We start from the raw sequence: 15,569 nt of genomic DNA on the forward strand, positions 1-15,569 counted from the left end.
AACCGCCCAAAACGGGCTCAGAGCGACAAAATGGGGGGGAAAGGCACTGAAATACTGTTGTGCGCTTATTGCAAAAATTCAACTTCGGACATGAAGTGAAATTGGTGCTTTTAATTGCCAATGAGAGGGAGAAATCTTCTCTACTAAAATTAACTGTAGTAGAATTTTTAAAATCCGTTAGGTTAGGTTTTATGGCATGTTTTAGATTTCACATTAGTTATACATATCCAGACATTACTGAGGAGGTGCAAAAAATACCTTCACAGCTTTCAGAAGTTCCCATGGCATACAAAAGTGACAGGGAAAAGGTGTTTAAGGTATTATTACAAATCATACTTTCAGACTCCTAGCTTTTGTTTCTGTACTAAACTCACCGAAGAAATAATTACGAATACAAAGTGTCATACACTGATGATTACATGGCTGAAATACAAAAATTAATTATGGTCAAATAAAAACAAAATAAAGGAAAACTTCAAAATGTCATTTCAGAAAGAGGTATAAAATGATATCATGCTTTGAATAATGAAAACATAGGGGAAGTGCTGGAATCAAAATCATTTTATGGAAACAACTGGTGAAATAATACAAGACCTGATGATGTATGAACTGTCTGTATAATTATTATAAAATACACTGTATCATGGAGTCACTTAGGTTGGGAAAGACCTTTGAGATCATTGAGTCGGACACTGCCAATCCTCCCCTAAACCACATCTCTGCTCCTGCACCTTTGGGATTCGCTTCTTGAGCAATGTCCTGGATTCCTTTTAGACTGTCTCCCAGGGGACTCTTGTCAGCCAGGCTCCTAAACAGGCCCAAGTCTGTCCCCTGGAGGTGCAAGGTGGCAGCTCTGCTGATCTCTCCCTCTTACTTGTCCAAGAATTTGTGATTCCCCGCGCCCCAGACAGCCTCCATCACACTCAAGTCCTTCTCTCTCCACGAGCAGCAGGTCCAGCAGGGGCCTTTCCTTGCTGGCTCCCTCACCAGCCGAGTAGGAAAATTCTCTTCCACTCACTCCAGACACATCCTGGACATTCCTGCCCCATGAGAACAAGGGCCAGCAGTTGTGAGACTTCTCCCAGATACCCTACTCCCAGGGTATCTCATCTGCCTCTCCATCCTGGGTGGGTGCTCTCTAACAGATTCCAGCAGCACATCTGCCCAATGGCCTTTCCCTGGTTCCTATCACCACTCGACCCTACTGCCACCATCATCCAGCTCAGACACTCAAAACAGTCCCTGACCTACAGGACTGCCCCACTGCCTCTCTCTCCTGAAGGGTTCACAGCCATCCATCACAGCACTCCAGTTGTGTGAGCCATCCCAGAATGATGGGAGCTGCAGTTTTCCTGCTGCACAATGGCTTCCAGCCCCTCCTGTTTACTGCCTGTGCTGTGTGCAGGGGCATGGATGCTCTTCAGTTGGGATATTGATCCTAACATGTTTTTGGGGGAGAAGCCCTGATTTCTACAAGAGTGTTTGGAGGCATTTCTATGCCTTATATCTCATGAGCCCAAAGGCCCTCACTGGCACACACACTCCCTCAAACACTGCTGTGCTGCCCTAGGGTTACCTTGAGCAAGCCTAGTTTTGTCCCTTTCTCCTTTCTAATCTAGTTGAAAGCTCTTTCAACGTGCACTGATATAACCCAGTGGCAGATGCCACTGCTCCCTGCTCAGGCTGGCAGAGTCACACCCCCTCCTGCATGCCATTCCATGCAAATTCCCACCCCAAGTGCCACACCATGCCCTTGCACTGTTTGTGGTGCTCTCCAGGAGTTCCTTCACACATGTCTGGGCTGGGCCCTGTTGCCCCTGGCCATGTCCCCATTGTTGCTGTGCTGTCACAGCTGCTGTGGCTCCTGCAGCTTTCTCACTGCCCTAGCTGGGACCAGGGCTGCTCACCTCAGCAACTGCACACATATCCATACATATATACACATAAATGTGTGTGTAAAACCAGCAGCTCAAAACAATTCTTGTGTGATATTCTCAACTATACAAGGCTAGGCTAGGTATAGTTAAGCAATTATCAGAGCAGTTACTAGATCAAAGGTATTTTGTGATTTTAGCAAGGCAGCAATTGAGCCAGTCATTTCCTCTCCTCATCCAATACATGTCTTAATCATGATTTATCACATAGTTCAGAAGTTCACATTTTGTAAAGGACATTTTCCTAACACAAGCAAAAAACCAAAAACCAAAAAGAAAATCCCAAAAAACCTGGCCCAGAAGTTTTTCCTTTTCCTTCTGTCAGCTTTCTTTTCCTCAGTTACTGGAAAGCAAATGCTTACTGAACTAACTGTTATCATGTTTTATCTCTTTTTCATATTACAAAGATCAGGCTTTCATGTGTAAATAGACCAAATAATCTCAACATTACTGTACTAAGGTAAATAACTGGATAAGATGTGCAATTAGTAGTACATTGCCCTTTAGGGTTTGTGCAGTTAGTATAGTAACAATTCATTTGTGTACTTGTGAAACCATGCAAAGCTGCTGCCACTCAATCCAGAAATGGTGGGTTTAGAGTGTAAAAACTTCATGTGTAATTTTTTTTTACCACTTAATGAGACATAGGGGGAAAACACAGAATTCCTGCTAATGGTAGAATGGACACTGCAAAGGAAAGTAACTTGAATTAAAAATAGCATTTTCATTTACAAGTGTTGCTATCCTTATTTTTAAATTTCTCACGAGTGACTTACTGCATAGATATTACTAAAAGATTACATATTACAAAGATATTACTAAACTTTTTCAGTTAGTCTTACCTAAAATAATACATTTTCAGCACTGAAAATAAGAGCATAATTAAAGACAAAATGATCATGATCACTCTGCATAAGAAAGCTAAGAATATACATTGATTCAACATTAGTATTTGAAGTACATTAGATAATTAATGCTTAAAAAAAGGTTCAGTTTGGAAAGAAAAGATAAAAGTTATACTAAAGAATTTTGTGTTTTGGGTTGATTCAGAAATAGAAGAGCCCATGAAACCAGCAGTCATCAGCTAGTCTACCCTTCCTATTATGGTATTAAAAAATAAAAAGTCTTAGTGGAATAAGTAGCATTATTTAATCACAATGTGCAACACATTTATAAGAATATTTTTAAAAAAGTCTCCAAGTATATGCAAGAGAAGTATAGAATTCTGCAAGCATGGATAACCCCAAAGGCTGAGGTAATGGAAATGAGAATAAATGCATTTGTGCTATAAATTAAGAACTTCAGTTACAAATGAGTAGAGACTGTAATGCCTGCTATGCCACAGCATGATACAATCAAGAAAAAAACAAAACCTATGACCAAAGAATTCTTTGATGTGGCATTTCCAGTAGAAACAGCAAATTTTACTGCAGTCCTGACTCTTCCAGCCAGTTGTATTTCAGAAATCTGATTTAAACAGCAAAGGTACACAGAAGAGTTAGTGTGATGAAAGGATAACTTGAACTCCAGGAGAATGAAAATATTCTCCAATCAGATAAGGTAAAATTGATTTGTTTAGTGTAACACCCCACACATGGAGACCTGTAGGATTTCCATCCTTGACACAGCCACCAGCCACAGAAACACCTCCAAAGCCAAAGGGCAATGCTGGTACATGCACAACTTAGTGAGCCCAAGAAGATTCCTCATCCTGTGTGCAAGGCAGTCAGACAACTTCTAGAAGTTACTAGCAAATTCAAATAAACTGATTTGGTTAGAAATTGAGTGTGATGTAGTGAAGGAGCAGATGATGGGATTCTGTGTGCAGTGCACTGGAACCACAAAGGAAGTGCCTTTGGGTTTAGGTACCCATGTCAGAGCTGAGACACTGTAAACTGTGCAACCTTGTAAGTGTTGAAGATCCAAATTAACTTCATGATACAGAATTTATCCCTGACATCCATGCTCATCTGGGATAAACAGGCAGAATCACTAAAATCAATTAGCTTTCAGCTAAAAGTGAAGGAAACCTGGATTAGACTGCCTAACATTCCTCCAAAGCTAGTTAGCAACATTACCCCCACACTGGATTGGCAATGAAGGTTGTGCAAAATTTTATTTAGCTACTGACGCAAGTCATGGAATTACTTAAATATTGATTTTTTTTAAAAGCTTTTTGTAAAACAATAGGCAGAAGACCTGCTAGATGTCTGGAGCCATAATGCAGGTATAAGTTGAAAAGAGCAATAAAAAAGATTATTTTGAGAATAATACAGGCTAAAGATTTGACTGAGAACAGAAGTAAGCTGACCCTAAATAAGCTTAGATAAACTATTGGAAAAGGCAGAGAGTTGTTGGCTCAGTGGCTCAGGCAGCCATTGCACTCCTCCTGTACTTTTCATTCTGTTAGGATTACCTAAATCTATAGCAGAGATAACAGCAAGTAAGATGTATCCACAAATGAGACATGTGGAGACAAATACATTAAGGTTCCAGCATTTTTAGGAATATTTTGAAAAGTTATCAAATGAAAAATCAGGACATGAGTTATAATGATGTGTGGAGAAATTTAAAACCTCCCCATAGCCCTTCCTCCAACTATTGTACCTATAAAAATGTTTTTTAGCCAGCATGTCCACTGAAAACCATGAGCAAGAGCGATGTGCCTGATGTAAATCACTTTAAACTCCCCTCCTCTCCCCAACACAACTTCAGTGGATGGTTTCCTGATCACTCAGGAGGAACTCCACAGAGCTTTGCTATCCAAAACTTCACTGGGCAATGAAACAGAGGGCTACAGGGAATGGGTTTTCTTAAAAATAAAACAAGTTTTGGAAAGACAGTTTCATCTGCATGTCCCAAAGGATGAAAAACTTAGGAAACTTCAAAATTGTCTGCCTGCTTCTAAAATGCAGATGCATCTGCTATCCCTTCCCTGAAGGCTCCATGTCCTAGCAGGGGCCCATGCTATCTGCCAGGGCCTCACAGCAGCACAGGGACAAAGATCAGATTGTTTTCTGACAGAAAGTAAGCTTAAATTTAAATTCACATTCAGTGCTTTTGTTACTCTTGCTGTTTAGGGAGCTTAGTGAAAAAAGTAACACTGTGTTTTCATATAATCTTAAACAAAAGATATTCAAATGAACTTCCTAAACAAAAACACACATCTGACAAGTAAGGTTGTGTAAACTTCAATGAAGGGATATATACTCTATTACTACTCATCCAAAATAGGAGAATAATGTACAGGTTTATGTTTTCCTACTGAAAGAAAATTGACTGTCTCAAAATTCAGATGTGTCAACATCTGAAGTGTCAACATTTTTATATGGAAGTGAAGAGTCTCTGCTTCATTTTCTTTTAAATAATCTGAGAGCTGGACGAGGGGAGATAACAAGCAGCAGCACAGTTTAAATGAACCATAAGTGCATCTGAAAATGATGCAACTACAGCAACCTTTCCACACTGATGAATTGTCCTATGCATTTGTTACTTTTTTCCCCAACTTTTAACACAGGCATGTATGCAACAGAAGTTTCTAACTTCATAGTATTGTTGAGTGGATATCAACCTAAACTCCACTCCAGCATCAGAGACTGTAGAATTTCAGCATGTTTGAAGCAGAGAAGCACAGTGACTTTAATGTAACAGCAGTTCAATACAACCTCTCTGACTTACCCTGTGAATCTGACATTTTCCACTCTGATGAAGCAGTTAATGCTACATTAGAAGGCATTTTTGTGATATTATAATATTATTTCATTGTGATATAAATAAGGATTTCTTTGCATAACCTCTGACATGAAAACACATGAAAACTCAATGCCTCAATTCTTTCTGAGTAGCTTTGGTGTTGTGTTGATTCCTTGTTTAGGAACAACTGGGAAAATGCCTAACATTTCAGAAACCAAAATACATACTTAGAATGAAATATAAACATAAATATTCCCCTTCCTGGAGAAAAAGACAATTTTCTAGGTAAGTCTGTATGAGAGCTCCACTATACACTGACAAATAAATAAAGTTCATTAAAATGTGTTGAAAGCTGACAACATACTAAGCAGGGTGTACAGATACCAGACACAACCTCATTAACCTTCTTCAGGAAATGGGATGCATGATTAATTTCCAAGTCTTGCAAGTTTATGACCAAAAAAAAAAGTTATCCTAGGTCATGAAGGAACATCTAAGCCAGTACACATTGTGTCTGCAGTGAAAAATCCATACTAGACTGTGAGCATGTAAAAGGGATGGGAGACTGGAAGGAAAAAGTAGAATCTTGTAGTGCCAACAATCAGGTCAACACAGTAAAGTTACAAAGAATACAACTGAGTCCCCAGGGAAACATGGATTACAAAATCTCATGTGAAAAATGCAAATCCAAAATCATTTTGCCTCATAATGGGAAACAAACCTGTTTAAAAGAGAGCCAAGGGATTCATTTGAAAGTTGCCAGTACATGACAAAGACTGATGGAACAGTAGTGCTTAAGCACAGCATCTGAACCATGATGCCATCTCTGTCCTGTCCCTTTTGCTCTTTCACATATTGGTGAGAGTATCTCTGCACTTTTCCTAAACAAAGTCAATTACCAGGTGAGAAATGAAGCAGTGCTAATAAAAGGGAGCAGCAGCATAACTGCTGAAGTGCTAAACTTTACTGTAACCCTCATCACAACTAAAGATTTCTCTAACAAGTCTACTGTAAAAACACAACTTATCAATTTCTAAATTAAACATATAAAAAGGAATTAAAGGTTTCCTTGTCCTAAAAAGTAGATCTACACAAATAATACAGCAAAAAGCTTTGTTCCATAAAAATATCCTCCAGACTTGAAGATTAGAGATATCTAGGTCAAACCACCACAATCCACTGCAGCTGCAAGTCTCATAAAATTAAGTGACTTTAATTTAGCAGAGTATTAGTTTATTCCTCACCCATTCGTGTTCAGTGTTATGAATGAGTCTATTACAAAGTGTCCCCCAGGTCTTTTAAGTTTAGAACATGCATTGTACCACACTACTGCATCAATAAGAAGAACATGCTGTATCTTGAACATTGCAATGTCCTTGGTTAAAGGAAGGGCAACAGTGTTAAAATCACTGCTTGCAAGTGTGGTTTGGAGAGAGACTTACCTTTGCCAGCATTTCTGGGAGGAAGAGGAGGAGCATCAGACGTTGGAGAGGTGGGTGAGTCTGTGCTTGCAGAAGCAAAGATCTGGTTGGTAAAGGCTCCATAGGAGAGTCTTTGCTTGTCTCTGGGAGTGCTAAATGAAGGGTGAGTCAGTTTGTCTTGGGGAGAAATGCTTGAAGAGTGACAAAAGCTTTGGGGTCTTGGAGATCTTTCCTTTTTTATAGGACTAGGCTGTGAATAGAAAAACAAAGATGATACAGCTGTCTAAACATTAATTATAGTTAGTATGTTTGGAAAATAGCATACCAGAACATAATTTAGTGAACATGAGCTTTTTCTTTGTTGGACAAATAAACCCCCACTCCTCCCTTTTTCAGCAATTCAACCTGAAGGGTCCTCTCTTCTAAATGAAAATTATGATTGTACCATCATCAACAAATCATCATGAACACAAAATTAGAATTAATGTTAAAGCAGGAAATACACACTAATAATATACTAAATAAAATGCCAATAAAAGCCTGGGAAGTTTTAGAATTTAAGAGTAAGTTTCAGGGAATACAGCACATTACTCAGACTAGACAATTATCCTCAAGTATCAAGTATAGTACCCCACTGATGCCTAGTAAAAATGAGCAAACACTTTTGACAGATCAGATTTATTTGATCCCTGAACTAGTAATATAATCCGTGATACAGCTCTTTTTAAACACATCTAATTGCTCTTTGAAGAAATTTTACACATTAGTTTTTGCCTGCTGTACATTAATGGGTGCATATGGAGCACGATCTGTTTCCCTGCAGCTCCGGTTCAGGTTATTATCTCCAGCACAGCATCTCTCATCCTCCAGAGGCTCCTCATACAGATGATTATTTTGTTCTCTGCTGTCCTTGAGGACATGCAAATTACTTTGGTTTCTGAATTCTTCAGTCCCAAGTGTCACAGAAAATGAGAAGTTGTCCACACTTCTTTTTGCGGCACTCATATAAAATAGGAGAGATGTATTCGCATTTATTGCAGAAATAGAGCACACAGTAATTAACTGACTTGCTAAAGTAGGACACTGAGGCTAATTTTTCACATGCTGTAGGATGGTAATTATTCTATGCCCTCAAGTTTTGCCTTTCCATTACTTCTTTAAAAAAAAAAAACCCAGGAATAAATAGCACAGCACAGTTTGTGAAAAATACAGTTATTTATTCAATAACTAGGTTTTTAATTAATTTATGGGAAAAAAAAATAAGTATGTAAGCTTTGGATTTCCTGCAGCTAAAATTTAACAGCTTAGAATTCTGAAGAGGATAAAGCAACAAAGCAGTCCAGATTTGCTGATTTATATTATACTGTATGTCTTGTCAAAGTCAAACTTCTGAAGCAGCCCATAATAACTAGGTTGACAAAGTATATTCAAAAAGCACTTAGGCAGTCTTTAACACAGGCCTCAGAATTAGGGGGTTTTTCCCCCCCAAAATATCTGTAAGAAAAGAAAGGCTGAAGTGGGTCTCTAATTACCACTTATTTCCAGGGAGCAGAGCTGTTCAGTTTTTGTGCAAGGCTGTATCAGAAATTCCCACTCACCTTATCATCCAAGTCATCGTCACTCTCATCGATCTCTTCCTGCCGAAGATTCCATTCGTACTCCACGTGCACGTGTGGGTTCAGCTTTCCTGCCTTGGCTTGAGAAAGCTAAAAGAAATAAAAAGTCTTGTTAAAGTACTTGCTGTTCTTTTGGTGTTGCCTAAGTTAGTTTTGTAATGGCAAGAAATAAACTGGAGTATTTAGAAGTTTAAAATTATTCCAGGATGATCACACAAACATCCTTCATTTGTTTGAGGTATAGAAAAAGAGCTAAAAGGCAAAAAGGAAAGATTTTCTCAAAATGGAAAGAAGTCGCCATGTTTGACAAGCATTTGAAAAGATGACATGAAGAGAAGGTATATGCACAGAAGCAGAATTTATCTGGAGCCCTCCTTTCCAAAAAGGAAAGGCAAAACCTATTTATAAATTTTGATACACACATCTGCTGCCCCATCAAAATCACAATCTTTGTACTCAAATCAAATGAAAAGATATTTACTCTTCATTTAGATATTTTACCTCTCTCTCTCCCTGGATGAGGCCAATATGTCTTAAGCACAAATTCCTTTACTTTGCCAGCCCAAATAATGTATTTCGCATTCTTTAAAAAAAACTACCTCAATGATCAGCAAAAAAAACCTAATAGAGCAGTTCATGGTTATTCTGAGGAGATAAATTCTCCTTTTCAATGCCTAGATCTTCCATCATTATTTAGTCCTTCACATCCTTTAAAATGTAGTCTACTTGATAGTAGTTGATTCAGGAGCGCCTTTAACCATGTTCCTGAAATAAAACTTGGAATAAAGACAGTATGTCCAATCTGTTATGTAAGTATTCATGAACCCACTTGAGCTGAAATTGAATTTAATTACACAGTTAAGACTCCAGGTATGCAACAGAAATTAGTTTAGTACAGCTATCTTAATGCAAACACCTAGTTATTTATCTTGTACTTTTTTACTGCCCACAGCAAACAGTGTGCTCATTCATGTTTCTTTTTCACTCTTAACTCATTACTGCTTTGGAAAAAAATGCAGAAATAGTTTCCTCTTCAAAAATTAGGAAAAAAAAAAGAAAAAAGGCATACATGCTCTATGAGAGTTAAGTGAAATAATCAGTGAGGTATTCATGGAATTTGGATCACTATAACTAAACGATTAACTGCTATATAAGCTCACTGATAACATCCACTTGACTGTTTGTTCTGTAACACAGCCAGCTGGTCCACATTAATGGCAGATGTAACTTTTGAAAAGGGATACTATACAGAAAAAAGCAATCCATCCCCACTGTGTGCTGCACAGGTGATCTGCTTGATCCAGCTGACAGAATACTCAAACCACTGGAAACAGCACCTACTTACACAGCAGACATGGCATTAACTGAGAAGTCAGTCCCACCTCATCAACCACAGCAAAATGCTGACTTGCATCCCACAAACATGGAAAATTTCTTTGATTTGTGAAGGACAAGGTCTTTTGATTATTCAATAATTAATTCATGACAAGAACTTTCAGTTGTCACAGGAACGGTATTAAAATTACCAGCTGCAGAGCAAAAGTAGATATCCTCAGATCATCAAAGTTAGAAAAAAGAAGAAATAGAAATAAGTGGCAAGTGTTTTGTAAATCCTCCTGGTTTTGTCTTAACTGCCACACTACTTAGACTTTTTAATGCCTTGATAGTAATTAAATTCACTACTAAATGCATGCTGATGGCACCCTAGAGGGGCAAGAACTAACAATCTTGTTGGTCTGATGTAAAATCCTTACTCCTGGCTAAATGCTTCAGAGAAGTACCTGGGAAATTCCTTAACACCTTTATTTCTTGAACACCAATAATCTTTTTGGTGTCTGTTAACATCCCTCACACATTCTCAGAATTCCAGGAGGTTTTTGCTTTGATCATTCTCAGCAGAGGGACAAAGTCCCACAGAAGCTGGTGTTCTACATCTTTTTTATACTTCAGCTTCCAGATATTACACTTATACTTCTTCCTCCTTTCAGGAGCATAATTTTAAGTTGTTTCAATTCTCCTTATAAAGAGACTTTCACCATCTCTGAACTACCTGTTCTGTTAAATAATCTGAAAAAAGCGATAGCAAGAAAAGACAAAAGGTCCAAACCTAACAGGTCTTGACAGTGTTAATGCTGAGGGGTTGTTTAGTACTCCTGATATAAAAGCCTTTAAGAAGAACTTTTGAGGTGATGAAGCCCAAATCTCCTTAAATGGTGTATTTATTGACACATCTGACCCTCCACTACTTAAGTCTTCAAAACCACTGGTTAAAATAACTAATACTGCCACTAGCAGAAAGATCATTTTCTTAAACTGTTACAAAGAAAATTACTGCTGTGTTTTAGCTAAGAAAACAGTCAACACACAGCCAGCTGGCAGCAATACCATGTGTGAGATGCAATGGTAATGATATATGAAGTAAATCAGATTTTTAAAGAAGCAAACATTCCCCTTTGCCCCCAGGCTTGGTTCTTACCAGTTCCTCACACTGGACAGCTTTCAGTCTCTTTGCTGTGTCCAGAGCAGTCTCTCCAGCTTGGTTTACTACATAATTAACAATACAAAAAAGAGCAATTCTTTGAGATGTGTTAAGAAATAATTTATTGAATTTCACTGCTGGTAGCACAGTAACTCCTAAAAGTGATCAAAAATGTCTGTTTACTCTATAGCAGCTGCAGCTCTATAAGATTCCACTCCAAGTGCTCATGCATTTCATGTATCATCAGGTTCTTCCTGAACAGCAGCATCTGCTGCAACAGTTCCCAAATCCCTCCTATCCACCAGCAAAGAATACAAAGAAATTTCGTCACCTCAATCTCCACTCAATGCCTTTGCCAATAAAACTCTTAACTCAATAAGCAAGAGAAGCAAGCAGGCAGGGTAAAATAGCTCAAAGAAGAAAACTAATTCTAAGATTTATAAAAAGGAAAAAAAAAGGCTAAATGTTGATCCAAGCAGATTTTACTTTGATTAATATGTAGATTCAATCTACGCCTTAATTTGAAGATATTTGAACAAGAATAAATTTAAAACTTTCTAGCTTGTCTTTATCAAAGCTATAAAATGGTTTACAATTTAAAATACCACCTGGTAAGAAAGAAGGTGATATCTGAGGCTGCTGGGAAGTCCTCAGGCACAGCATCTAATGGAATCCTTCCCAGATGCTCAGTAGCAAGTCTCAGTAAACAAAAATAACTCCCAAATCTGCTGTTGATAAACCCTAGGTAAAATGTACTCTCACAGTACATCAGTAAATGCCATGGAGCTGGAACAGAGAATGCTCCACAGCACATCCAGATTGTAAAACATTTCTGTGATCAGGAACTGAAAATTACCAAACTGAGATGTATAATGTCAGTGTGAAATGTTACACAGACAATGCCAGGTAGGAATCCTAGAATTTACAAAGCAGTCCTCCAGAAAGGCCTGTGACTTTGAAAGAATTCAGATCCCTAAATGAAGGATTTACTTGTAGAAAGATCTACCAGAGGTGGTTTAATACGAAAAGGAATGAAAACATAGTACTTATGTGAAGTTAATACCTAGATAGCTTTTAAGTATATACCTCTTACTTCAGGGTCTGTGCGAGACCACTCAAGTTCCTATGTGAGATCACACCAAAAAATCAACAAAAAGAGCACAACACCCTCTTTCCCACAAAAAAAAAAAAACCTCAAAAAACAAGGGACCAAAAAGGTGTGAACACTCCTCTGGCATCTACCTAGTAGAAAGTTCAATGGAAGGACCAAAGGACCAATAAAAGGGAGAAATAAAATCCAGTTTGCATCAGCTGTTTAAAAAACTTCTCTCATATACCACTAACTCACTGAATGTAAATGTTTTACAGACACGCTGATCACATTTAACTCCTGGGCCTAACTAGCTGGATTCATGGGATGCCTTCCTAACTCAGGAAAAACGGGATCAGCTCTCTCAGCTGCCTTTCAGCTTCTCTTTGCACCTACCTCTGAGACAGGAGTAACACCTGCTGTACCTGTATCAGTTCATTTGCCATAATGGCATACCAAAAGTTTAATTGAAAATGGAATCTCTGTTTGCTCAGTTAGGATAATCTCTTGATCTCTGGATGGTCTCCCCTCCCTAATCAGTGGCAGTGTTGGCTGGGATGAAACCACAGCACCAGCTGCCATTGATATCAACAGAAGAATGAAGTGCTGTGCACATAAAGCCCACGTACCTAAGAGTGGAATTAGATATTTAAGTTCTAGCACAAAAAATGAACCTAAATTCCAGGCAGTTTAAAATGGGTCAGAAACAGAACTCTGAACTCTGCTTAGGGTTTGCCAATAGTATTTCATATTAGAAATTTTTGTCATTATTATCTTCTAAGAATTCAATTTCTTAATTGAATGTTTCCTTTATGCTTGCTGTTGACAAGGTCTTCATCTTTCTACCACAGTTTTATTTTAGAAGTTTGCTTACCACAGAGAAATAAACAAAAGTGGCTAAAAAAACGGGAAGAAATTTGAAGAAATCTGTATTTTCTGGTTTTAAATAATGAACTTACCTAAATCAATAGTTGGCTTCCCCCTCAAAAGCAATTTCAAACACTCAGGCTTATTATATATACTGCAGTAGTGTAGAACTGTATTACCCAATGCTGTTTGTTTGTCCAGGTTTCCACTAAAAAAAAAAGAACATGCAATCAAGAAGAGTATAGTAGCTGTGGTATTCATTTCAGATCTAGCATCCATAAAAATAAAAACTTTACTGGACAAATATGAAGTAGGACAAAAAAAGAAATTAAATCAAACATTACTTTCAAAGACTATTAAGAATTTTTCCAAGGACACTGGAAATACCTGAGTTGTGATTGAGAAGGACTGAAAATCTACAGATGTTCATTCAAAAAACTAAAGATGTGAAACTCAGAGACTCAGGCCTCTCTAAGGTCATGCCAGTTGCCACTTCACCATAATTCTTTTTTCAAATATGCTAAATTAGCCCAATAGAAATATCTGAATAATTCTGATACAGTTAAAATAGGTTAATAAATCCCATGCAGTCAAGGAACTATCAAGAGGGCAGCTGTGAGAATGAACAAAAGAGTTGTAAGAAGGAATATAAGGACAACACATTGACTTAGGGGAAAACACAGATGTGCAGAAGGGCTCACAGGGTTTTTAAAAACTGTATTTCCTTCAGTTTTCAACTTCTAAACCCAGGTTTTTCAAAAACTGTTACTGACATTTTCATAAACCAGAAAAGCAAAGCTCAGGAGATGACAGCTTTCCCCAGTGTTACCCATATTGGACAGTAAGAGCCCACAGGGTTGTAAAGATGCTCCTGAATTTGAGACTTCCACAAAAAAAAAAACCACAGCAGACAGGAACACACACAAGGTTATAGTTGTCTGAAGAAACTATGAAGCTTCATAACAAAATCCAGAAAAAATTTAAATAATCATCCAAAATAAAAAATATTTTAATAAAGGTGAAAATAGCAATTTGGGTTCCTAAAACATTTTTCAAATTATGATCTTAAACAGCTTGAAAATATTGGAATGTTATTTTTCATCTGTTACTTTAATAATACTCCTATAAAAAGCACTCACACTTTTCATTAAGGTTTTTTACTTCTATGAACACATTCCTTGACAACAAAGAACAACTCAGCCAATAAACTAGATACTGAAAATTACTCATCAATTTTATGCTCTCAGTAGCTTTAATACAGCTTATTAACTATTGGAACATCTTTTTCAAAGCCAATCTATCATCTGTTCATAATTTTCTGACGAAGATCCTTGTTTTCTACTCTTACAGTTCCTTTGCATGTGTCCTGTATTTGGAACATTTAGGAACCTGCCATCCCTCCTGTACCTGAACTATTTGTTTGCATGGCTTCATGTTGTCATGTGCTCTAAATCAATGTTCTCTCATGCACTACAGACTTTTTTCTTTCATCCTATTTTTATGCAACTCCTTTCAATGCTTTTAATCTACACATCTTTCCCCCTCCCTACCGATCAGGAACACAAAGGTTAACTCAAAGGTACTAAACTATTCTCCTTTGAAATATATCTAAGGAGAAAGATTGTAAGTGATGAGCAAACACCATCCAAGGCACTGCCAGGATGACTCTGAACATGCAAAACTGTCATGTACAATTGAATGAAAAGTCAGCAATCCATACCAGTTTTGTACAAGGAAGTCAACCAGATGGAGAGAGGTTTGGTCAGCAGTCCGGACTGCTAAATGAAGTGCTGTTTCACCTGGCTCCTAAACACATGCAAAGAGAAGTTAGATTTCTGTCTTATTTCTGCAGAGCTTGTATATCAGACCTATGAGATACATCTCATTCACTCTTTACAGTCTTTCAAAAAAAATATTAGGAAATGATGATGAAAACGATTATTGTCTTTATCTCTAAAAGACACCATGTGCTTCAAAGGAAAATGGCATTACACTTCTGAGATCTCAGCTTTCCTAAACCAAATTTTCACTTTTCCCAGCTGGATGGAACAACCCTGAGGAGGCTTTAACCATTTTAGCTATCAGAAACTGAAAGGGATCTTGCCAAGGAAAACTGAGTAAATTTGCAGTACTTGTAGCTTTACAACAGCCTGGTGAGCACCAAGCAAAGTCACAACATTATTTCCTACAAAAACAGCATCACAAAAATCACAGTCCCACATACATTAAAACTCCTACAGATTGGCAGGACAGTTGAAGTTGGAAAGGACCTGTGAAGGTCATGTAAAACAATCTCTCTGCCCAAGCAGGGCCACTGAGGATCAGCTGCCCCGGACCACGTCCAGATGGCTCTGGAATATCTCCAAGGACAGAGACTCCACATCCCTGGGCAGCCTGTGCCAGTGTTTGGTCATTCTCACAATACCAAAAGGTTTCCTGATGTTCAGAGGGCACCTCCTGTGCTCCAGT

At 38.0% G+C, this 15,569-nt stretch overlaps 1 protein-coding gene across 6 annotated transcripts in view; it reads right to left on the bottom strand.

Annotated features, from left to right (window-relative positions):
* ASAP1 (ArfGAP with SH3 domain, ankyrin repeat and PH domain 1) overlaps nt 1-15,569 on the bottom strand; it is a 123,308-nt gene that overhangs the window by 18,889 nt on the left and 88,850 nt on the right. For all 6 annotated transcript variants that reach the window (XM_058041983.1, XM_058041969.1, XM_058041973.1 and 3 more), the window contains 5 exons: nt 14,821-14,906; nt 13,193-13,308; nt 11,141-11,208; nt 8,647-8,754; nt 7,070-7,298 (listed from right to left, as the gene is read on the bottom strand). In XM_058041983.1, coding sequence (XP_057897966.1) covers nt 7,070-7,298; nt 8,647-8,754; nt 11,141-11,208; nt 13,193-13,308; nt 14,821-14,906 — 607 coding nt within the window. The remainder of the gene's footprint in view (nt 1-7,069; nt 7,299-8,646; nt 8,755-11,140; nt 11,209-13,192; nt 13,309-14,820; nt 14,907-15,569) is intronic.

Source organism: Melospiza georgiana, chromosome 1, assembly GCF_028018845.1.
Source record: "Melospiza georgiana isolate bMelGeo1 chromosome 1, bMelGeo1.pri, whole genome shotgun sequence".
NCBI lineage: Eukaryota > Metazoa > Chordata > Aves > Passeriformes > Passerellidae > Melospiza > Melospiza georgiana.